Source organism: Podarcis bocagei (assembly GCF_964188305.1).
Source record: "Podarcis bocagei genome assembly, chromosome: 11".
NCBI lineage: Eukaryota > Metazoa > Chordata > Lepidosauria > Squamata > Lacertidae > Podarcis > Podarcis bocagei.
In genome coordinates, this window is record NC_138136.1 from 7,401,150 (window position 1) to 7,424,533 (window position 23,384).

Consider the following 23,384-nt stretch of genomic DNA (forward strand, 5'->3'; position numbering starts at 1 on the left):
GTAGTGGCTTATTTCAGATAGAAATGGATATGACTGCGCTGTCAGAAAAAGAGGTGTATGTAAATGTAAAATATATTAAAGGTTTAGGTAAAATAAACTCAGTTGTGAAGTGGGTAGGAAACACTAGTGATTGAACAACATAAACAAGCCACTGCCCCTCCAAAAAGTGAAGAAGGAAATTATAAATCATAGCTTAAATGATCCTTTATTATAACTTCCTCTAAAGAATGCTTATATATATATATATTAAAAACATAACAAATTTGCTTTTGGAATTCATGTATTCATTGCATTTATATGGATGCCAGCTGCTTTGCTTTAATGATTTAAAACAAACAGATGAATTTTCAAGGAAGAGAAAATGTAGTATACTAACATTACTCTTATTTGTTCTTAATATAGTTGCACCAAATATCACGTATCTTGAAATTCCATATCCGGACCACCACTGGTGTATTCCATTCAGCGTGAGGGGGAACCCACAACCTATCCTGACATGGTTGCATGATGGGGTTAAGTTGAATGAGTCCGTCTATATCTGGACTAAAATACATGTTGTAAATCAAACGGAATACCACGGCTGCCTTCAGCTAGACAACCCTACTCATGTGAACAACGGCGATTATACCTTGGTGGCACAGAATCAATATGGAAAAGATGAAGCCAGCATTTCTGCGTACTTTATGGAAGATCCTGGAGGTAGTAAGTAATAATATTACTATAATATCATTGAAGCATTAATTAAGTAGGGCTGTTGTTTTTTCTTAGTTTGCTTAATGATGCTACTGAAATGAGCAATTTTTTATTTTAGTTTTGCATGCAGCCCTTGGGTGGCATATTTCTATTAAAGCTGCAATCCTATGCATAGGTTTGCATTGTATGTGTGCAGTTAAGTCGTAAGGTTAGACCAGTTAAATGCTAAAAAACAAATAAATGCAGATTTGAGAAAGTAATCTCACTAGACAGCACAGTAACCTAAACTTTGCATGATGAACTAAACCGTCTCTGGTCAGTCTCATTAAATTAGTAATTTAACGTTATCAACTGACTGAAACCATTATATAAAGCAGTGGTTTTCAACCAGGGTGCCGTGGCATCCCGGAGTGCCTTGAATGATAGTCAGGGGTGCCACAGGCAACACTGGCCTCTGTCCCTCTTTCCTTCCCTCTCTCCCTCTGTTGCCCTCTTGCATCTCTGCCTCCCAAAGGCTTGCACAGCTGTTTGTTGCTGCAGCCCTGACTACAAGCTCCCCAGGCGAATGGTGCCTCGGGGGCTGGCCAGGGGGTGCTTCCCAGGTCCCTGTGGGGCAGTGTGAGGAAGCAGCTCTCTTTGGGGTAGGGGGGTGCAGCTCAGAGACCGGGGCGGCCGCTGTGGCTGCCCAGAGGACGCCCAAGCAGAAGAGAGGAGACTGAGGGAACACTCCACAATGGAGGGTGTTTGAGAAAGGGCGAGAGGCTGCCAGCTCTGCAGGCAAGGGGGGACATAACTGGGCTCCAGAGCCCCACAGGCTCCAGAGCCCCACAGGGGTGCCGCTGAAAGAATGTCGTTGGTCAAGGGAGCCGTGGACTCAAAAAGATTGAAAGCCTCTTAATCTTCATGTCAGTGCAAATTAAATACAGTATTGCCCATCGGAGACGGTAATTATTTAATTCATTTGCTTAACTTTGACTTCAAGCATGGTTTGTTTGTTTTTCTGCTGGATACTGAAATACTATATATAGAGATGCAAATTGCAATCCAGTGTTCCTAGGTTATGGGTGCTATTAAATGAGAAGTTTGTCTGTGCTGAAACATTTTGTTAATTGACACATTACTTTCTTAATGTATAGCTTAAGGCTCTCAAAATGAGAAGGATAAGTGATCATTGCATGGGGGTGTGTGCATGCTTTTGTATTCTTCTGCCTTCCTCATTATTCACTACTACTGAAGAGATACATTACTTCTACCTATGCACGGAGGTGCACGGAGGTTATCATATCTTGCTCTTCCAGAAATTAAATCTCATAATTGAAGCATAAGTTCCTCAACGTACAGTGATTTTTTTTTTTACCTTTAAACAAAAACGTTTAGGGCTCCCATATTCAGCTACATTTGCAGTTTCATAGAATGCTGTTATACAGTATCTCCCTGTGAAGATAATTAAACCAAGCTGCTTTATTCTTGTGATGCCAGTTATATAATCTCTTCTTTTATCATTACTTTATACTGTTTTTAAGTCTTAACAAACTTGTAAATATTCAGAGATTTTAAAAACCATAGATTTTTTTTGCTGCTTTTGTGGTGAAAAGGAAGAATAGACTCAAGCACAGTGGTAGTGGAATGGCATAATACATTGTGAAATCCCTTGGGGAACTCTATAGAGCTTCATATGCCAGTAATCACCACCACTGTCTTGTTTTCCATGGTTAAACTTCATAGCTCATACCTTCCTTAATAATGTCATAGTTTCACCTGTTAAGAGAAGGCAAATACCAATCAACTTCCAATACTTGTTAAATAGATCTAAATGGTTGGGGTTTTTCCCCTGCTTAGAATCATAGAATCATAGAATCGTAGAGTTGGAAGAGACCACAAGGGCCATCGAGTCCAACCCCCTGCCAAGCAGGAAACACCATCAGAGCACTCCTGACATATGGTTGTCAAGCCTCTGCTCAAAGACCTCCAAAGAAGGAGACTCCACCACACTCCTTGGCAGCAAATTCCACTGTCAAACAGCTCTTACTGTCAGGAAGTTCTTCCTAATGTTTAGGTGGAATCTTCTTTCTTGTAGTTTGGATCCATTGCTCCGTGTCCGCTTCTCTGGAGCAGCAGAAAACAACCTTTCTCCCTCCTCTATGTGACATCCTTTTATATATATGCTTGAGGAAAAGAACTCTGCAAAGTAGGTTAAAACTTCCCAGGGGAGGCCAATGCAGGGTAGATGAAGATACACCCAGTGCTTTTTTTCTGGGGGGGGGGGGGGAGGACGCAGGGGTACGCTTACCCCTGAACATTTTGTGAATCTAAGTTTGGCCTCATTGAGGGGCAGTATTTCAATATGAGTGGGAAAATGAGAGTACCCCTAAACATTTTTTTTTAAGAAAAAAAGCACTGGATACACCTAAGGACTTACTAAAATCCTTGATTTATTTGTGTTGGAGCCCAGTAGCAGGGAGGTGCTATAGACCAGGCATAGGCAAACTCGGCCCTACAGATGTTTTGGGACTACAATTCCCATCATCCCTAGCTACCAGGACCAGTGGTCAGGGATAATGGGCGTTGTAGTCCCAAAACATCTGGAGGGCCGAGTTTGTCTATGCCTGCTATAGACTACAGAAAAGATCTTTGCCTCCTACAGGTTAGCATGGCAAGAGATAATTTTGTACCTTTAGCCTAGTAAACAAATCTAAGCAAAACATTTTGTTCACTTGCTTTACTGTGCAGCTTCATTACTTGAGTGTCAGTGGCATTAAAGTATGGCTAAGCAGAAAGAAACTTCAGTAGATGAGACAAATTTTGTAACGACGCATCTGCTCCTTTTCATATCCTTTTCAAGCATCCTGACAACGTTCTGGATTGGGGGCTGGACAGTTGGTAAATGCCCATAAGGATGTTGGCATCTTAGGGTGACTGAAGTAAACACTTGATACCCTGGAAGCTTGCTTGTGCAGGTCTGCAGCACATTGGGTGTCAGTTGTATTTGGTCTGCCTGAAATTCTTTACCTAAAGTTCAGTTTTTCATGTGGCTTATAATTGTTGACAAGTATTAAGAAATCAATGCTAGGTTAAACCATGTGTAGACTCCACTCCAAGATAGCTTCACTCTTGGAATATTGCAGTGTCTTACAAACTATTTGTCTTATATTTTATGTTATGTTTGCCTTCTTCCACAATGAGAATAAAGACAAATAAAACATATATTTCCCCCAGAGTGGCTGGGGAAACTCAGCCAGATGGGCGGGGTATAAATAATAAATTATTATTATTATTATTATTATTATTATTATTATTATTATTATTATTATTATTATTTAATCTACTGTAATTGCATTCATGGTTTACATTGCTATTTAAAATAAATACAGATCAGTCTTCAAGCCTGAAATGGCTTTGATAGCTATTGTCACTGTCAGTTTTACATACTGCACAAGCCCAATGCTATCAAGTGATGGCAGTGAGCTGACTTGAGATTCAGTAGGCTTTCCTTGAGTTACTGTTGCTGTGAATCCCACAAGTGATACTCTTGCCTTCCTGCATTTTTGGATGAGTGCAACAGGGAGCTGCACGATGGAGGAGTGATGTTGGTGGAGCTGTTTGGGGCTAGATAACCATTGCTCCACAGCCATCCACTCCCACCCAGAAAAAAAACTGGTTAGGGCTAGATATAAGAACAGGTCGGTGGCTCACGCTCAGTTTATGAGACCAAGTAAATAGGCTACAGTTGTCAACACTGTTGGCAAAACCTGGATGTGCTGCAGTCCCCAACTGGAACAGTACAAAGACAGAGGAGGCTTTACCCCGTTCTACAGAGGGAGAGTTTCTTTTATATTCTAGTTGAAGGGAGACAGCAGCTGACCTGTTGGGACCAGTGCTCTCCTCTGGTTTTACCATTACCAGGACTTTTAATTGTATATAGCACTGTGTTCCTGTATGGGGGCATTAGGAACAGACATAGCCTTATACAAAGTCAGATCCTGGTTCTGGAAATTGCCATACAGAGACACCATCGGTCCATCTAGCCAAGTATTGTCTGCCCTGACTTGCAAGGCTATCCCGTATTTCATATCAAGGTCTCTCACCTCTATCTAGAAATGCCAGGAATTGAACTTGGGACATTGCTAAGCTATGACCCTTAAACTGTGCATGTACAAACCTTTTGAGAGAATCCCATGTGTAGGGTGTTCTGAATATGGAGTAGAAGGATGTGTGTTTTCTGTGTGGGGGTACATTTCACTCCTCTGTTGCTGGCATGGAGCTACCACATTAACTGTTAGAGAGAATGATGATATATGCATACATAGTCACAAAAGAAGGTTAATTTTCATTAATAATTGCTTTATCCAATTGATCTCAGAGAAAAGCTTATCATCCAGATGGTGGGTTAGCATACAATGTGTGCCCAAAAGTTGTAAAGAGGGATTCTCAGTCTGGGCACAAGCATTTTGAAGTAACGCTTGGCTTGAGTTCTTCTAAGAGACAGACAGACAACAGATTTTTTTGTCATGTTAATTATTAATATGGCTCACATCTAGTTCCAAAACCTCTAATTTCCACACACAAAAAGTAATCAAGAATCTACATTACTAATGATATTGACCTCAGAGAGGCTGATTTGAGTGGCAGTGCTAATGGAAAAAGTCCAACATGAAAGTTAAAGTTCTGATGAGATACCTTCTCAAAAAAAATTTTTTGACAATGTTTCGTCAATTTGAGGTTAACAACAAACTATGAAACCAACAAAAAAATAACAGCCATTAAGAAAAGTGGGATTGTTCAAAAACTAAAAAAATGAATAAAAAGAAGATCCCCTAAAAGGAAGCATAGTCTCTCAGCTTCCCAGTGCACCTCTATATGTTCTCCAATACACTTCAAATGCATCTTGGCTGCTGTCACCACCTGAGGCTGAAATGGAAAAGGTCCAGGGTTCAGAAAATGGCCACCAAGTAACAGCACGTTCAGAGGTCTAAAGTAACAGAATGTCCCGAAGTTCTCAGTCCAAGATTTTGAGGTTAACCAGCTAAATAGCAAAGGAGTAGGTGGACTCACTCCATGCTTGGGGTGATGCAGGACATGTAAACAGGTTTCATTTACCTGTGCAGCACCATAGTTTCCCACCCCAGCCTCTGGGCAGTTTGTCAGCCACTCCTTGTTATCTCTTCTGGATTTGAGGTTTTATAATCTACAGCAAGTCAGAAGCAGGAGTTAAAAGGTTGGCTTTGTCTATGCCACTGGCCAAAATGTCCCCGTCCCCCCCCCCCATTGTTTCCCCAAGCAAGGTGGCATATACTATACAGGTAAGCACCACAGAATCTCAGAAGCAGTTTCACAAAAGTTTTCCTCACAGGCACAAAGTGGATCTTGGGCTGTTGGTTTTTGAAAAAGCTTTCAGGCCTACCCCCTTTCTAAAGGCCACGTTGGGCAGAATCTGCAGCTAGGCACCTAGTGTCTCATAAGCAAGCTCTCACAGAGCTCTTCCTCCACAGAGCAGGATCCGGAATGCTGGTCTCCATTCCCAGATGAGACAGATCTTACAGGTAGGCACCCCAGAGTCTCACAAGGAAGCTCCCAGGAGTCTTTCTCATAGGCACCTGATCATATATGAGCTTTCCCACCATTTCATAATGATGACATCTTACTAGTCACTGGTACAATGATTACTTGACCATTAAAACATGCTACATTTTCACCTTGCATCATTGAGAGAGGTTCAAACACACTTAAATAAATGGGTTTTCCCGTCAATAAAATATATGAACAGGGCCCGCTATTCTCAAGTTACGCTAATCTTATCAAGTTGCAAGTTGTTCTCATTGTTCTAGAGAAATAATAAGTGACTTAGATTTTGTGTGCCCAAACTGTTTCATCATCTTGGAAAATTCAGCTTCCTAGATAAGTTTTTTAAAAAACCTTTAAAAGTTACAAATTCAGTAGTGAGTGGTGCTATTTAGACTGTTGTGTTTCAGCCTGACATGGCTGTGTTCTTTTTCTTTTAGAAAAGTGATAATTATTACATTAAAAATTCCCCAGTGCAAACCTGTTCATTCAAGTTGAATCTGAATTCTCATTTTAGGAATATTGAATATTGAATGAATGTTCTCCCAAGGCACAATCTATTTATTTGTTTGTTTATTTAGTTATCAAATTTGTATACCACACTATATCTGCAGATCTCAGGGTGTTTCACAAAATAAATGTGCAATGCATAATGTAAAATAGGTGAATTCAGCTGATATGTGTGGTGTAGAATATGATGTGCAAATAAGTGTATTTTGTTTTTCTCTGGAAACAGTTTAGAAGATAAAAGTGTGTATAACTTAGGTCTGCATTTAATGTTATGTGGTATCATGTGATTAAAAGCTAATTGGTTAACTGTACCTCTATGCTATATTTGTAACTTAATTATATCTTTTTCTTTTTGTTATCCAGGTAGTTCGTTCTACACCCATCTTGGTTATAGTGGTATATTTTTATTTTCTACTTCAAATATGTATATAACCTCAAATGATCAAGTAAATGACTGAAACATGTGAAAGATGGACTTTTATACAGTTTGGAATCATGAATACAGTAGATACTATTCAGCTAGATTTAGAACCTCAAAATTTGCCTTGAATTTAATATAGATATGAATTTCTTCTGGATTTTCTGAAGGGCAATCCTTAATCCTGAGGTGGCACATTTTCCTGGAGAATGTCAGCAGGGTCAATCTTCATTGCTGTCAAGGGAGAGGGACAACGTGACCCTTCCTGCCAAGCTCTGCCTAGTGAGATGAACAGTCAGGTCAAGTTGGAGCTGTAAGAGCTCTTTGAGGCTTCTCCTTCACCTGCCCAACATGCCTGAGAAGGGCCTCTGGGGATGTTCCTTTGTGTGTGTATGTGCGCAGAGTCTCTTCAAGAGCACTCCATTCTCCCCTAGTCTGGAGCCAGATGTCTTGCCACTGAAGGAAAGTAGCAATTTTAATCTAAAATAAAAGTACAGTGGTACCTTGGTTGTCGAACTTAATCCATTCTGGGAGTCCATTCGACTCCCAGAACCGTTCAAAAACCAAGGAACGGCTTCCAATTGGCTGCACTCAATCAGAAGCCGCTTCAGATGTCCGGCTTCCAAAAAATGTTCGCAAACCGGAACACTTACTTCCAGGTTTGGGAGCCGATTTGTTCAGGAGCCAAGCCATTCGACAACCAAGGTACCACTATACTAGGCTAGATGTTCTGGCAGCAAAAACTGTGAGGCAACAACTAATATGTGATCCTATGCCCACTCTCTCCTCTTGTCATAGGGCAAGGCAGACTAAAAGTGCTCCTAGAGCATCTGTCTCCCCAGGCAAATTGGCAGGAAAACACTTTTGATATCCACAAATATCAAATGTAACTTACAAACTCTGTCCAGCAGTTTATCCATGGTTTATTTACTACCAAAAAAACCCACAGTTGGCTTATGAATGTTGGGTAGCAGAGTATCCAAGGATACAGTTTCTAGTTGTTCGATGGAATATACTGCTTTGACTTAGCAAAGACAAGGAAACTCACTATTCCCTAAGGGAGATGGCAGCATCTGCTGTTTTTTGGCCTAATTGTCCGTAGTCATTTGATATGTCGCTGAATGGGTCTCCACCCAAATTTGTTTTTACTACCTTAAAATAAAATACAGTCTGTTTTTCAAGAGAGCTTATTCCATAAAATGGCTTACAGCTGTATTTCAAACCACGACATCATTACAATCTACAAGAATAAAATATTACATACATTCAGCAAGCATTACAGAATAGATACTGCAGACATGGACTTTAATAAGAAGGTCTTGCAAAGGTTGTGCTTTAATAGGGTGCTGGCTCATGGAAGCCCACCCTTAACTCTGCTTCTCTGTTACGTGCCAAGGTGAAGGAATGGTCTCCTGGAGCCTCAGGAGAAAATGGAATTTCTCGTCTTTGAATTTCCTGGAAGATAGTCCACCTGCGACCTCTTTGTGACTAGCCAGCCGGTTATGGATTTCCTTCAAACCAGAGCTTCTGTCAACATTGTACATACGTTGGAGGCAGACAGATGTGCCTGGGGTGAACTCACCTCCCTGCTCACCTCCTTCTTTCCATTTCTTATTGTTTTCAGAAACAGTTGTTTTTGAAATGATAATAGAATTGGTGCCTGTTGGTATGGATGTTTTTTTATTTGGTTTTGAGTGGGGACCAAAGAGTTTGTGCCCTTTTCCAGTCTGCTCTGGCAGGGCAGGGTATCCATTCCTCCTGGCAATGCAATAAAAATTGACCTACCTACATGTTCCAGGTGCCTTCTCAAGGTTAAGAACTGCCCTCTGTGAGACTTAGAGAAACAGAAATTTGTAGTAAGGAAAATTTCCAATTTTTCTTTTTTGTGTGTACTGAAGCAAGTCTTCATATATAACAACCCCTTTATATATTTATGGAAAATATCATACTTTTGTTTTTCATATTTTTTGTATATCTACATAGAATTATTAATTACTTTTTTAAAAAAACCACATACTTTTTACCATATAAAAATTCCCATCAGCGATTTTTCTTTTTAAAACAATTTCTTAAAACTGTGCTTGTTGGAGGCTATGATCCTGCACACAGTTAATCTGCTTAAGTCCTACATTTAAGCTGCCCGATTGTGTGTAGGATTGCTGCTGAAGCTATTTGCAAATTAATATTCTTCAAAAGGCTAACCTATTGTTATTAGATCAAAACTGGTGCCTTTTAAAAGAACTACATTTTTAGATAATTCCATCATAAAAGTCACCACTGCCTTTTATCTGTGAAAGTCCATTTTAAACATTGTTTCTATAATACTTGTATACCTTCAGGAGTGGAACGTTTTGTTCATTCTTGCTGAATATATAGCCCTGTGCCAAAAATTGCCTAAAAACCAATATAAAATATATATTAATTATAATATATAATTTTATATATTAATTTGGTTTTATTCCACATCATTAACCATAAACTCCAGCATGCAATTGGATTACCACATTACCTGTAAGAGGAATGAGTAGTTACTAATACTAATTAAAATCAATTCTGAAGGGGAGTTTTGGACCATTCAAGAACCCATTATTTGGATAAATATTTGGGCAGCTTGCCTGTGATAGTGGAGGAGCAGGGCAGGAGGGAATCCCACAGCCCACTGATGAAGTCTCCCTCACTTAATTAGAAGTTCACTGAATAGATAGCTTGCAGCAATGCCTTCAGTTCTTTCATACTTAATTACAATAAGCCTGATCAAGAATGCAGTATGTGAGAAAGGGAAGATTACCTCTTCCCTCCCTAAAGCATGCACACTGTGATTGTAGGAGCCATAGGGGGGAAAGTCTCCATTGGCCTTGCTGCCATAGGGGAAAGTGCTAGAGAAATGTAAAATACAATGACCCCAGAGTTAAAACTCATTGATTGGAATGACTGTGTATAAAAAGGAGAGTATGGTAGTTATGCCTCTTTCTCAATAAAATGTTTAATATGACCTTATGATTGGAGATACTATATTATTGTAGTTGGTAAATTATTGTAGTGTCCTCTAAAAAATGAGCTGCAGCAAAATTCGGGCTTGCATTCTCCACTTCTTACAAAACTAACTTTGGAAGTTTTTGCTTGTGTGTTTATTTAATCACAGGTTTCCACAGCTGAACTTGGTTTGTTTCAGACAATAAACTGTGGTTAACCAAAAACAGAAATGAAAGCTTCCCCACTTCTCTGAATTGTATGGGAAAATTAGGTGAAAGTGTTGGAGCCCAAAGTTTACTGAGCTTTGTACTTGGTTGTGCACGTTGTGTTAAACCAGGCATAGGCAAACTTGGTCCTCCAGATGTTTCGGGACTACAACACTCATCATCCCTAGCTAGTAGGACCAGTGGTCAGGGATGATGGGAATTGTAGTCCCCAAACATCTGGAGGGCCGAGTTTGCCTATGCCTGTGTTAAACCATGGTTTGGCATGATGTATATATGTTGCCATAGAGTTAATCTCTTCCATTCCCTTTTTCTGTGTCATTTCTGATTTTTCTGGGTTGTCAAAATTAATGATAAAATAAAATTGTCATATCAGGAGTAACTCACCCAGTGGGGTGGAGCTGCAGCAATAGTCTCCCAGCAGCGGGGAGGGGTGAGGTTAGGGCTATGCGGGATGCTCCCACTTGTTCACCCATGTAGCCCCAAATTCTCCAGTGCCTCACCCCTTTTCCTCATGGTAAGTGGCAGTGACCATGGTGGCTGGAGGCTGTTGATTTGGCTTCACAGCAGTGGACAAGCTGCTCCTCCCTCCTCATGTCAGCTAAAGAAACAACCTGCTCAAATGATACCAGCTCACATCTAAATCTATTTGGTAGGGAATACATCAAACTTGCCTATCTTCCTTATGTACTTTGGGGAAAGAGTGAGATGACTTAAAGGGAGTAAACTGCCATTAAGTTTAGCTTATAGTTAATCACCTTGGTAGTCTGAAGCACACAAAGTGGCTCAATTCTGTCAATTGTATACAATTATAACAAATGGAATTTCTGCCATTAAATGCTCCGTTCCTATGCGTGGAGCTGATTGCATCATTTTTTCCAAAACAAATCATAAAAATTAACTCTGCATTCAAAGCATATAAAAAGATTAACTCCAGTTGTGCAACTCTAAAAGCCATAAACAGAAAACATTTTGTACAAAAAACCACCTAGTACTGTGTGAAATTATATATTTCTCTACATGTTTTTTATGTTTACATTGTACATTCTGCTGGATGATTATTTATTTCTAGTTTTCAGATTTGGCTCAAAAGCCATATAATCTGATTTTTCTTTTGCCCTCTCTTATTTTGTGATAATATATACTAACGAAAGTGGAAGAACCCCTGGCTTTTGTCCAAGTGGCAATGTTAATGTTTCTCAGTATATCTATATCATGGCAACACAACCACTAATGTGCCAAGTGAAACCCCCTTTACACCTTTTTGCTTATACTCTGTTACAAGAGTCTTGAAAGACTCTTGAATGTAATGCAAAGCACCCCACCTCACCCCCGTGATCTCACAAGTTTCACGTGCAGTTTTTTTGGCACGTCTTACTGCTTGGCCATTCTGGCCTCAAGGAAGAAACTTTTAGCCCTTCCCTGGATGTGGAACACCTTTCCTGTTTGGATGCACACCTTCTTGTGATATTAACAGAGCACCAGGTGGTGTGGACTTCATTTGCCCTTTGTGGGATCTTGACATTGGAATCAGATATTATGCAAAACGTGAAATGAAGTGTAACTAGTCATAAATAACCACAACATTTGCTGCGATTTGAGATAAGGAGCAGATTAAACCTTTTGAAAAGTTCTACACACAAGAAGCATTACTATCTCATGGGAAGAGAATATATTTGTTCTGGAATAGTTTTAAAATAATTTCCTTCAGTTCAAGGATAGGCAAAGTTATGCATAACTTAGGTTTAATATTTGATTTGTTAATATTAAGTGAATATCTTTTGTTCTATGCTCGGTGAACAGATTTTCATTAATTATTTGTTCATTCCTTTGTATTTCCAAATGCCTGCTTTAATAAATCTAACCTTTCCCCCTTCCATTAAATGGAGAATAACTTTTTTGGCATTTTAAGATACTTCAAATTGTACAACTTTCTGAAAAGTATTTTTAATGTTTTAATGCACATTTTGTTGCATTTCAACTTAACCTATCTCTTGTCAGTGAAAATACTTCCCGCCTTTGAGCTTTTGCAAACCTTATTTCACTGGGAAAGGAGAACTGCAACTCAAGCAAAAGGATACATTTTTCATACTCAAAATGAAAGTTAGAAGAATCAGGGAAACAATGATGTACTTTCAGTTGCCCCAAACAGGCCTTAAACTACCCTATGCATTATTCTTGACTGGTCCATGTGGTTAGAACTCCCTCACAGAATTCTTAGGAGATGATGCCTCTCCTTCTTCCTTTAAATTCCAATTGAACTCCATCTCTTCCACAAACCCCTTGATTTGTCTCATTGTCTGGAACCTTATTATACCCAGTTTCCTGGGAATAAGCCCTATTAAACTCAATGGGATTTACTTCTGAGTAGGCAAGTATAGGATTGCACTGTTAATTTTTACCACCAATTACATGTGTAATCCTAAACCTACTAGACACTAAGTCTCATTGAGCTCAGTGGAATTTACTTTTGAATATAGATGCTTAGGATTGTGCAGCAAGTATATGAAACTCTATTTCCTCCTGTTCCTCTGCTGTTAGCCTGCTCTCTCCCTTTTCTTGTTCGTTCCCCTTAAATGGTAGATTATTATAAGTTTCTAAGGACAGGGGACAGTATTTTTGCTTAACTTATGTTAACTCTTTGAAGTACTATACAAATAACAGAAGAAGTTTCTATTTAGTGCATTTTACTATTACAGTATTACTATTTTCATCCTTTGTTTAGAATATAACTTAAGAAAGAACAGAGTACATATTGAATTTGAAGAGTAGATACAGTACAAGTTTTCATACCACAGAGCATTCACTGAGAAAGTCAGGAGCAAATAAAGTTCTTGGCTTTCTGCATTTTTGGCAAACAAAACTTAGAACACTGAACAATACATTATAGAATTATAGTAAATTTTCATTTCCTGTGTTTAGTACTTTTCATAGAGACAAAAAAAAAAGTTGCAGTCAGGGAAGTAAATAAAAATACATTCTTTCTCTTAGAGGATTATGGAACGCCAACGGATAATTTTGAAGATACTACAAATAATAGTAATCCAGTTACTTCTACGGATGTTTCCGACAAAAACAATGAAGATAGCATCACTGTAAGTATATACATAGTTTCCTGGTTTGTTATCGTAGCAGACTTTCTGACAAGGGATCTGATACGTTTGTGGTGTTTTAGCTTGTAACAAGACACCACCTTGACTATACCCCAGAGCTTTTCACAGGCATTTATATAATGTGAAACAATTGCTTTTTCAAAGAGTTGGTAAATTATAGATAGAAAACAATGTGCAAAGTTTGTTTCATACGTTCCCATTAAGTGATATTACTTAGTTGCAGCTTCCAAGCTGCATGAAAACGACTCCCATTTACAGCCTGAAATATTTTGGGTTTCCCTCCTTTGGCATGAAAAATATGGTGTAACTTTAGCTGAATGTTCTAGTGAGCACCCATATAATTTAAGTAACTATAAGGTCAACGTGGGTGGCGCTGTGGTATAAACCACTGAGCCACTGATCAAAAGGTCGGCGGTTCGAATCCCCATGGCGAAGTGAGCTCCCGTTGCTCGGTCCCAGCTCCTGCCAACCTAGCAGTTCGAAAGCACGTCAAAGTGCAAGTAGATAAAAAGGTACCGCTCCGGCAGGAAGGTAAACGGCGTTTCTGTGCGCTGCTCTGGTTTCCAGAAGCAGCTTAGTCATGCTGGCCACATGACCCGGAAAAACTGCAGACAAATACCGGTTCCCTTGGCCTGTAAAGCAAGATGAGCACCGCAACCCCAGAGTCGTCTGCAACTGGACTTAACTGTCAGGGGTCCTTAACCTTTTTTAAAGCCAAGATAAACTGGATGTTGTATCCAAGGAGCGGATGATCTTGAGATATTTTCCTGGTTCTGGTTTCCTTAGCAAAAAGCCATAGAAGACATATTTTGAAGTCTCTTTTATCGAAGAGGCAACCTTAATTTTTTTTTTAAAGTATTTAAATTCTCAGCTCTTACTAGGGCGTTGTGACTAGCCCTAGTAAGAGCAGCCTAGGTGTGTAACCCCCATAGGCTCTGGGTGGCAAGAGTTCAGACTGCAAACTTCAAAAGCTTTTCCAGATTGACAATTCTGATATCATGTTCAAATACTGCCAATACTTCAATACTGGGTTTAATGCACCTTGCTTTTCTTTTAGGTCTATGTTGTAGTGGGGATTGCAGCATTAGTGTGCACTGGCTTAGTTATTTTGCTCATTATTCTCAAGTTTGGAAGGCACTCCAAGTTTGGAATGAAAGGTAAGAGGGGCTGCTTTTATTTCTTCAATGGGTTAGATTGTTGCTTTTTTCCTATACACACTATATACATTTACATAGGGACGCGGGTGGCGCTGTGGTCTAAACCACTGAGCCTAGGTCTTGCTGATTGGAAGGTCGGCGGTTTGAATCCCCGTGACGGGGTGAGCTCCCATTCTATGGTCCCAGCTCCTGCCAACCTAGCAGTTCGAAAGCACGTCAGAGTGCAAGTAGATAAATAGGTACCACTCTGGCGGGAAGGTAAACAGCATTTCCATGTGCTGCTCTGGTTTGCCAGAAGCGGCTTAGTCATGCTGGCCACATGGCCCAGAAGCTGTATGCCGGCTCCCTCAACCAGTAAAGCAAGATGAGTGCCACAACCCCAGAGTCATCTGCAACTGGACCTAACAGTCAGGGGTCCCTTTACCTTTACCTTTATATACATTTACATGTGTAAACTTTGTACAAAATACATACAGTATGCATGTTAACTCAGAAAATGGAAGGTGTATTTTAATGTACCTCCTGGAAGATACAGCAATTTTTTTCTCTATGATTCTTGAAGTTTGCAGTGCATAATAGCAGTACAAAGTGCTGGGCCCCTATACCCTTTCTTCTACTAACAAATGTACACTGGGGCTGTGCGAAATGTTTGTATGTGTTTGTATGTTCTGGTACAAAGGCATTTTAAGGCAGCCCAAAATGCCCACTTCCTGAAATTCCCCTAAGTGCACCTTAGTCCCTTTATGGTCATGGGTGCTTTCTTTCTCTGCTTCTCCCTCAGCGCCATTTCAGAGTGAGGCCATTACTTTCTATATCTCATTATCCATATTCTCCATGGATGTGGCGAGTGCTCTAATACTTTGAGTGCATGTCACAGGAGGGGGAGAGTGGAACCACCAGACAATGAAGGTGTTTCTCAGCCAACAGAGTTGTGGGGGCTCCTCCTCCTGTGTCCTTCTGCAAAAGGTGTTTTGTCTTCAGTTTCCTGCTATTCCGATGATTAATGCTACTGAAAAACTGAACTGTTCATTTTCATTCCTGCTTCTTTCACTCTTCAGTAACCACTTTAACCATTACACCATGATCAAATAGTTTGTGTGCTTATTCAGTAGTAGTGAGAGTTCTGTTTGCTCCCCCCCCCCAAAAAAATATTTTTCATATAGGAAGTGATTTGGCAGCATTGGTCACTGATGTGATTAATTCTCTGTAAAGGAATAGAAAGGGGTCAAGATGCAGTTGTAAGTCAGTGGTTACTTTATCTTTTCTCATATTTGTCAAGTCATTCTACCATATGTGGGCATGTCTACCATGTGTGGTAATATGGATGCACAGTCATATTTCATACTGTGATTATTAGGGAAAAGGTTTTTTAAAAATACAGCAAATCTTGTAATGCCTTTATATAAAACCAGTGCTATTTTTCTAGAAAAAGAGGTGCTGGAACTCACCACTAACACCTCCTTCGTTCTCTTATAATGGCAATGGTGCCCACCTGAGAAGTGCCAGAATTGAGTTCTGGCTGAAAAAAGTCCTGTATAATACTATAGTTCAGCTACTTTAGAGATGCTGTCCTACACAAAGTAGATGCATTGAAGTTAATTGACATGACTAATTTGGGATCATTAATTTCACTTTTATCAATTTTAGACCTAGCTGAATACAACTATATGTACAAGTCCAACTGTCCCATCACAAAAAAGCTACCGCAGACCCAAAACGGATTTAGAAGGGGCAACCAAAAGGCTTTGGGGCATCTACAAGGAAAGACTAAAATGTTTGGAATATTTTAGGTGGGTTTTGTCTTGTGTTTTAAGGCAGCTGTTGGGTGACATGAACTCAGGATCATCCAATAAAGTTAATGGACGTAGATTCCGAACATACAAAAATCATTACTTCACATAATGAATGATCCATTTATGGAATTCACTGCCACAAGAGGTGGAGATAGCCCTTGGCTCGGATGGTTTTTAAAGTGGATTGGACAAATTGGACTGTCAATTACTATCAGCTGTGGTAAATAAATAGAGCCTTCAGGTTCAGCCTGAATACCAGTTATGGGGAGTGAGTTTTGTGGGAGAGCTACGACCTTCATGCCCTGATTGTGGGCTTCTCAAAAGCATCTGGCTAGTGGCTGGAGAAGTTCAAACAACGGCCACTTATTTGGGAATCCTGGCAAGTAGTGGTTAGAGCCACAGCCTGGTCAGGTCATCTTTACCATGGTATGACCAATTGGGGACATCAGAGCCTCTCCTGCAGTGGCGCCTCTCAGCAGGAAGTGCCCATTTGAACAGGCCAACATGAGACCAGCTGGAGGCATGGCTGAAGTGGTAGGCCAGGGCATCACTCAGGTCCATCCAGTTTTTACAAGTTCAGGTTGCACCCGGGCTTCCCAGCACAGATCAGCATTGGTTCTTATCTTGGCTAATTATGCTGAGTGTTTTGATTATGCATGTAGCCCCTTCATGAGGCCATCAAACAGGGTCATACGACTTGCAAATAATTTTTCAAGTTCTGTAAATTCCCCTGAAGGTGCTGACTTCTCAGTTTGTCAACATAAAATTTTATTTGCAAATATCCAAACCACAGAAAAGTTTTATTTCCCATATACAGTTTGATTTTATCATGGCTTAGAAATCCAGTTTCATGCCCTAGGTCTATATATCTATTCAGTCAGACATTTTATTTCGTTCATCAGAGGTCACTACAGTCCCTCTAATGGCAAGGAGATACCTTGAGAAATAAGATACATTAAAAATGATAAGAAATGGTTTTCAAAGAAGGTAGAGTAATTTATCTCTACAAGTTATATTTACCTTAACTTACAACATCACGGGTCGCTTTGGAAGTTTAAAGCATTATAATTTATTAAAGCTGCTGTTAGGAGGGCTACAGAAAACCCGTATTTTTGGGTTCTTTCTCAAATAGCTTTGACTTATGGAAATGCTATGTTTATGGAGTCACGCAAAAAGAGATTTTGTTTTGTTTTGTTTACAAAGAGCCCTGATTTGGCTCAATCTTTGTAAGACCAAGAGAAGCTGCAGAAATAGGGTTGGCACAGTTATGATGAAAAAAGAGTCAGGATCCTGGTTTGGGCCCAGCTATCATTCAAAGGTGAACCGTGTCCCTTAAATGCCATTTCCCCAACTGCTCACCTTTTAAAAGGCCTTGTTCAAGCCTGCTTCGTTTAAAATATGTGCACAAAAAACAATGGGATGCTGTTCTTGTTTATTCAGAAGCAAGTCCTATCGAGTTCAGTCAGATTTACTCAATAGGAAATCTGTGTAAGCAACAGGGAATAAGCCACATTGATCTCAGTGGGTCATATAAACTTTAGATGGTATACAGTTGCATTGTATACTGTTGGATTCGATTTCAATAGAATGCGGCACACACAATGTCATTGTATATTTCATAAGTCTAACCAAATTATAGACCATTTTATAAAGAGCAGAACATATACTGCTAAACATTTTTTATTAAGGCATATATAAGATTTTTTGAAGGCGCCTATCATCTTCTCAGCCTTCTCTCATCCATCTTTCCCTTCTCTCATATATCTGTATTTGTATACACCCACAAAACCAGAGAGATATTATGTTATTGAGGCCATATTTCTACTGCTCAGAAAGTGAGTTACTTTGATCACACAGAAAAGCTACTGTGTAATTGTGAAGTAGTAACAGCATTTGTTCCTTTAACAATGGAAGAAATTGAACTAGCTTTGAACTCTGGAAGGGGCTTAAGTTCAGCTCACTACCTCAGAATTCCATATTAGCACTATTCTAAAAATCATTACCATCACTAGTGTAAAATTAGGAAAGTGCTTACCATAGTGATGTATCCTCCCTCAGGGTTGCTGCCAACATATGTTTAAAGAAAAATCAAATGTAAGCTAATGAGATCTTTCTATCTGAAAGCACATCCTTGCTCATAAAGATCATTGAGTGTTGTTGCCTACTCTAAATTTCAAATGCAGTGAATTTGGCTGCAAACTGTTTCAAGCCCTAAGACGTATTCAAAGTTTTTTCAGTTCATTTGGGGGAGCTATTGATGTAATTCATTCCACCTTTAATTTGTTCCTCACCCAAGAGACGGATATATCACTACACTAGTTGATCTGTAAAAGGTCCTCGCTGCAACTCATGTATCTCATCTGAAAATCTGTGCATCTGTTACGGAGATGGGTTAGGGGCAGCATAAGCAATAACTTCACTAGGGACTACAAACAGTACTTGCCAAAAATATGGCCACTTTCCAGCTCTGGTTTTGCCCTTTGTTTCTTCTTCTTTTGAATTTTCCATTAGAGCAGCAGAAAAGTTCTAGTATTCTTTTACGGTGATTGACTGGGTTGCCCTAATTTCTCTGTTGGTTTGTATGCCAGTTAAGTTCATTCAGAACTTCTGAGTCTTAGAATCCCTGTGCTCAGTGTGGAGTTTTGAAAAACAGATTAGTTCGTGGATGAGATTATGCGACTTCTGCTTATTAATATCGTATTATATTAAAAAGCTTAAACTGTGGTGATGTAAAAAGCAGTGTGTTGAACTTCAGTGCCAACAGAATGCTTGTATTGAACACTGATGGCCTGTGCACCAAAACAACACACAAATGTTCTCATACTTAATTCAAATCAACTCCATTAGTAACCCTTCCTATATTAGACTCAAAATGATTTAAATTAATGAAATGTGGGGTTTAATTTTTAAAAATCTGACACTGGATTTAGATTTTTAAAAGTTTGTGATAGTTATCCAAACAGGGTGGTTTTAGGAAGGTTTCCATGTTCCTGAGTTGGATTGTGTTGTTGACAAGGCATCTTGAGTCAGATCAGGGACTTCCTAATCTTCCAAGCTGCTATGTGGCTTCAGCTGTCCAAAGCATGCCCAACTTCCTTTGCTTTTTTTCCTGAAAACCAAAACCAAATTGACTGCCTAAGCACCCAGAGCTCAAGAGGGATTGAGGTGAAGAGCTGGGGGGAGGGACAGGGGCTTGTCTTCTCATTCACGATAGAATAGAGCGTTAAAACCAAAGTCTTTAAAGAGCCTAGGTCAATCAATCCAGTTTGCTCGATGTGTTTAGAAAAAGAATTATCTTAGAGCATTCCTGATTGCAGTTTATCAACACATAATCCTACCCCTGTTATCTGACTTATTTGATGCAAACCAGTCAAGAGCTTTATGTTTGATCCATCCTTACAGATGCAATGCAATTATATTTCCATCCCATTCCCCAAATGTCTTACTACAACCCATAGGGAAACATGCCAAAAATAGCACTACATTGCTAAATTTTTCACCTGGCTCAAATCCAGCTCATCTTTCGCTGATAATCTCTCTCACAGTTCTTTAAATATACCTACATAAGAGCCAAACTAAAGCACACAATAATACAGTGCTCCTGTATTATGTAGCAATCATTTGTACCCTGCTAAATTGTTCTCTAGTTCATACCCTACCCATTACTTGGGCATTTCTTCTTCATAGTCTCTGCGCATGCACACAAATGGATTTTGTGCCTGTGCGGAGTACCCTTTCAGAAATTTCTAGCAGTTTTTGTGTGTGAAGGTCTCCCATACTGTGCATGCTTTAATGACTTCTCTGCCACTCCCATGACTACCCCACCAACATCTGGAGTGATGAGCTCCCCTCCATCAGCCTCTGCTTCTATTCTAAATTATTATGGTGACTGCTATCACAGCACCAGAGTGTAGGTTTCCATTTTTAAAAGGTTTTTGACAGTCTACCATGCCTCTTCCCAGTGAAGGAGCTCCTTATTCTCAAAGTCTCCCTTGACAGCCTTGTGATTGATGACACTTCCTGCTACTCCATCTTGACTCTCCTGCTTCTTCCTGAGTTCCTTCACCTCACTTTTACCTTACACCTCTGTTATTCCCTTGTTCCTGGATCTATAGCCATGGCACCCATCACTACTTTGCTCATGATGAAGACTGGGACTGTGATCTCTGGAAAGAAGAGCACCCATCTTCTCTATGGTCCAGTTCCTGGAGCCTTTCACTGATTTATTGTGATGATAAGAGGAACTATGCATCAGACTGGGGCAGAGGTTCCTGTGCATATATCACATATGGATTCCTGCTATAGGTTAGGGATCTCTTTCTGTACTAATAGTATTACACATTAGCCTCCAGAATTGTGGAGACACACACCCATAAGGTTTCAAAGCCGCCACTGGGATAGGGATCCAGCTCCATCAACTTTCCATAATTCCTAATTCCATATTCTCCACCAAATTACTCAACTTCTTTTACGTATAAAATTATACCTACCCACTTGTTCCATGGTATGCTGGATTCTTCATAGGCCACAACTTTTGGCTGGCCACCATGGTTTTCAACACCCACTCAGATAGCATTACGAATTCAGCGTCTTTCTTAGTCTTAACGTCAGCCCTAAATCCTGTTTCACAACCCCAGCATGAACATATTCTTATGTGTGCAGGAGTTCAGACAGGTGCAAACTAGCTATACATATGTGCCAGAGCTCATGGGGGACATATGCATACATGTTCTTGTTCAGTGGAGCATCTGTTGACATGAGAGTGCATGGGGAATATTTTGCATGCAGTATCTCCAGTGCTTTTTTTTCTTTAAAAAAATGTTTAGGGCTACTCATTTTCCCACTCAATGTGGCCAAACTTAGATTCACAAAATGTTTAAGGGTATGCATACCCCTGCGTACCCCAGAAAAAAGCACTGAGTATCTCCATGTGGACATTAGAACTCTTGCTTTACAGTTCTTTGGGTGTTTTCTTCCGTTACTGTACCCATTGAAACCCCTTTACTCTTGGCCTTTCACTTGAACCAGGGAAGTCTCTGAAAGAGCTGGACAGATATTTGGGCACTTCATTTTGCAATGCAAAAAAAAAGTTACCTTAGCACTATGCTGCTGGGTTCTGTCTGATTCTGTGACACAGTTAGGGGTGGTGGCTGATGTCCTATTGCTGTGATATATCTTACCTGATCTCAGGAACAGCAGAGTTTCATCCTAGAAAGAACGAAACAAAGAAAGCAGTGTGTGCCAGACTGTAGCATGCATGCACAGTAGCTAGGGTTCCTTCGGGACTCTGATCTAGAGACTATATCCTCTTGGGGTGATGTTGTGCCAGTGAATGCATTAGCAATTCCCTTTATCTAGCCTATAAATTCCAAATCCTGTGTTAGAGTCAGCTAACATATATCTCTGCAAGCAACTAGTGCTTCAAAGGAGCCTCGTGAGGGAAAGGGAGCCAGGCAGCTTACCAAAAAAGGAGCCAAAAGAACATTGAATGAGCATTAAAGATGCTCTGGTCAAATGGGAGCTGAAGCAATATCCTTTGTTTTACTTTGAGTTCAATACAGCACCTACCATATTTTTCCGTGTATAACATGCCCCCGTGTATAAGCCAACCCCTATTTTTTGGGACTCCAAATTTAGGAAATGGGGGGAGATTGCCCAGAGTTGTTAAGCTTTTTTTGAGGGGGGTTGCCCAGAGTTGTTGGGCTTTTATGGGGGGGGGGCTTGCCGACAATCTCTCACCCGCCTGACCGCTGATGCCAATCCAATCGCCCACCCACTTGCTGCCAAGGCCTTGCCGCAGCCACTAATCACCCACCCAATCGCTGATTACAATCTCCTGCTCACGGCTGCCACCAATCGCATGTCCCCCCTCTGCACTATCCGTGTATAAGTTGACCCCGATTTTTAACAAAAATCCCATCTTATACACGGATAAATATGGTATATTGTAACAAGGATAAATTGTTCAATTGTAGCCTGACACATTTCAATGGCAGTTTATAAAATTGGATACACTCCATTTCTAGATGGAATTACTGTACACTTTTTTTTGTAGTCTCCCCTTTCCAGCCAAGCAGCATTATAGTGCCTGTTCCTTTAGTTTTGAACACCTTGATGAATGGATGGATGAATGAATGAATCTTTATTTGCGTCAGCCATCAGCCATAGCAATAAAACAACAATACAATATACAAAGAATAGAAATAAAAAGTCAATTATAGGCTTATTTTGCAGATGGTAGGCTCCAGCAGGACCTGGCATTTTGTTCTTAAGCCTAGAAGCCTATCCTGCGTATGTTTTTACCAATAAGTAGGGTGGAGAGTATGCAGAGATGAATTGCATTTCCCAGCAGTTTTTACAAGCTCTCCTCCCGCATACACCCTATTAATCATAATCATGAATATTTTACTACTAATAAAGACATTTGAAACTATATCAACTGGTGCTTTAGTAGAGTCTTTCAAATATTTTGGCACTGTTAGGGCTGGGCGATACCTGGTTTTCAACATTGTGATATATCACCAGCTAAATATCATGATATAATGATATATTACAATGTCTGCAATAAGGAGGAAGGAAGAAATAAGGTGGGGAGGGAGAAGCAGCTGAGATACATGGCCCAGCCCTACAGCTGACCCCCATGCCACTCTGACTCATGCCGGAGGGGTGGGAGTGGGGCTTCCTTGAACTTCTCAGCTGAGTCGCAGAAGCCTCCTTGGCCCCCAGCTGAGCATGCCCTCATGCTGTTCGGGCCCATGTGAGCTGGAAGGGTGGGTTTCCTCAAGCTTCAGCATCAGCTAGCTTCACAAAACATTGCTTTCTGTCAGTGGCTTGCACACGAGGAAGGGAGGAAAGAGCGCTTGCTCACTCAATTCAGGGAGACACAGAAGCACCAGCTGGCTTCCCTGTTTTTCCAATATGGTCGTACCTCGGAAGTCGAACGG

General features: G+C 40.2%; 1 protein-coding gene across 8 annotated transcripts in view; it reads left to right on the forward strand.

The window, feature by feature from the left end:
• The window catches only part of NTRK2 (neurotrophic receptor tyrosine kinase 2), a 170,175-nt gene that overhangs the window by 48,421 nt on the left and 98,370 nt on the right, over nt 1-23,384 (forward strand). For 3 of the 8 annotated variants that reach the window (XM_081213621.1, XM_081213627.1, XM_081213628.1), the window contains exons 8-12: nt 403-702; nt 6,183-6,233; nt 7,126-7,158; nt 13,369-13,472; nt 14,548-14,647. In XM_081213621.1, the coding sequence (XP_081069747.1) occupies nt 403-702; nt 6,183-6,233; nt 7,126-7,158; nt 13,369-13,472; nt 14,548-14,647 (588 nt within the window). The remainder of the gene's footprint in view (nt 1-402; nt 703-6,182; nt 6,234-7,125; nt 7,159-13,368; nt 13,473-14,547; nt 14,648-23,384) is intronic. The other 5 variants (XM_081213622.1, XM_081213623.1, XM_081213624.1 and 2 more) reach the window with 5 other exon arrangements.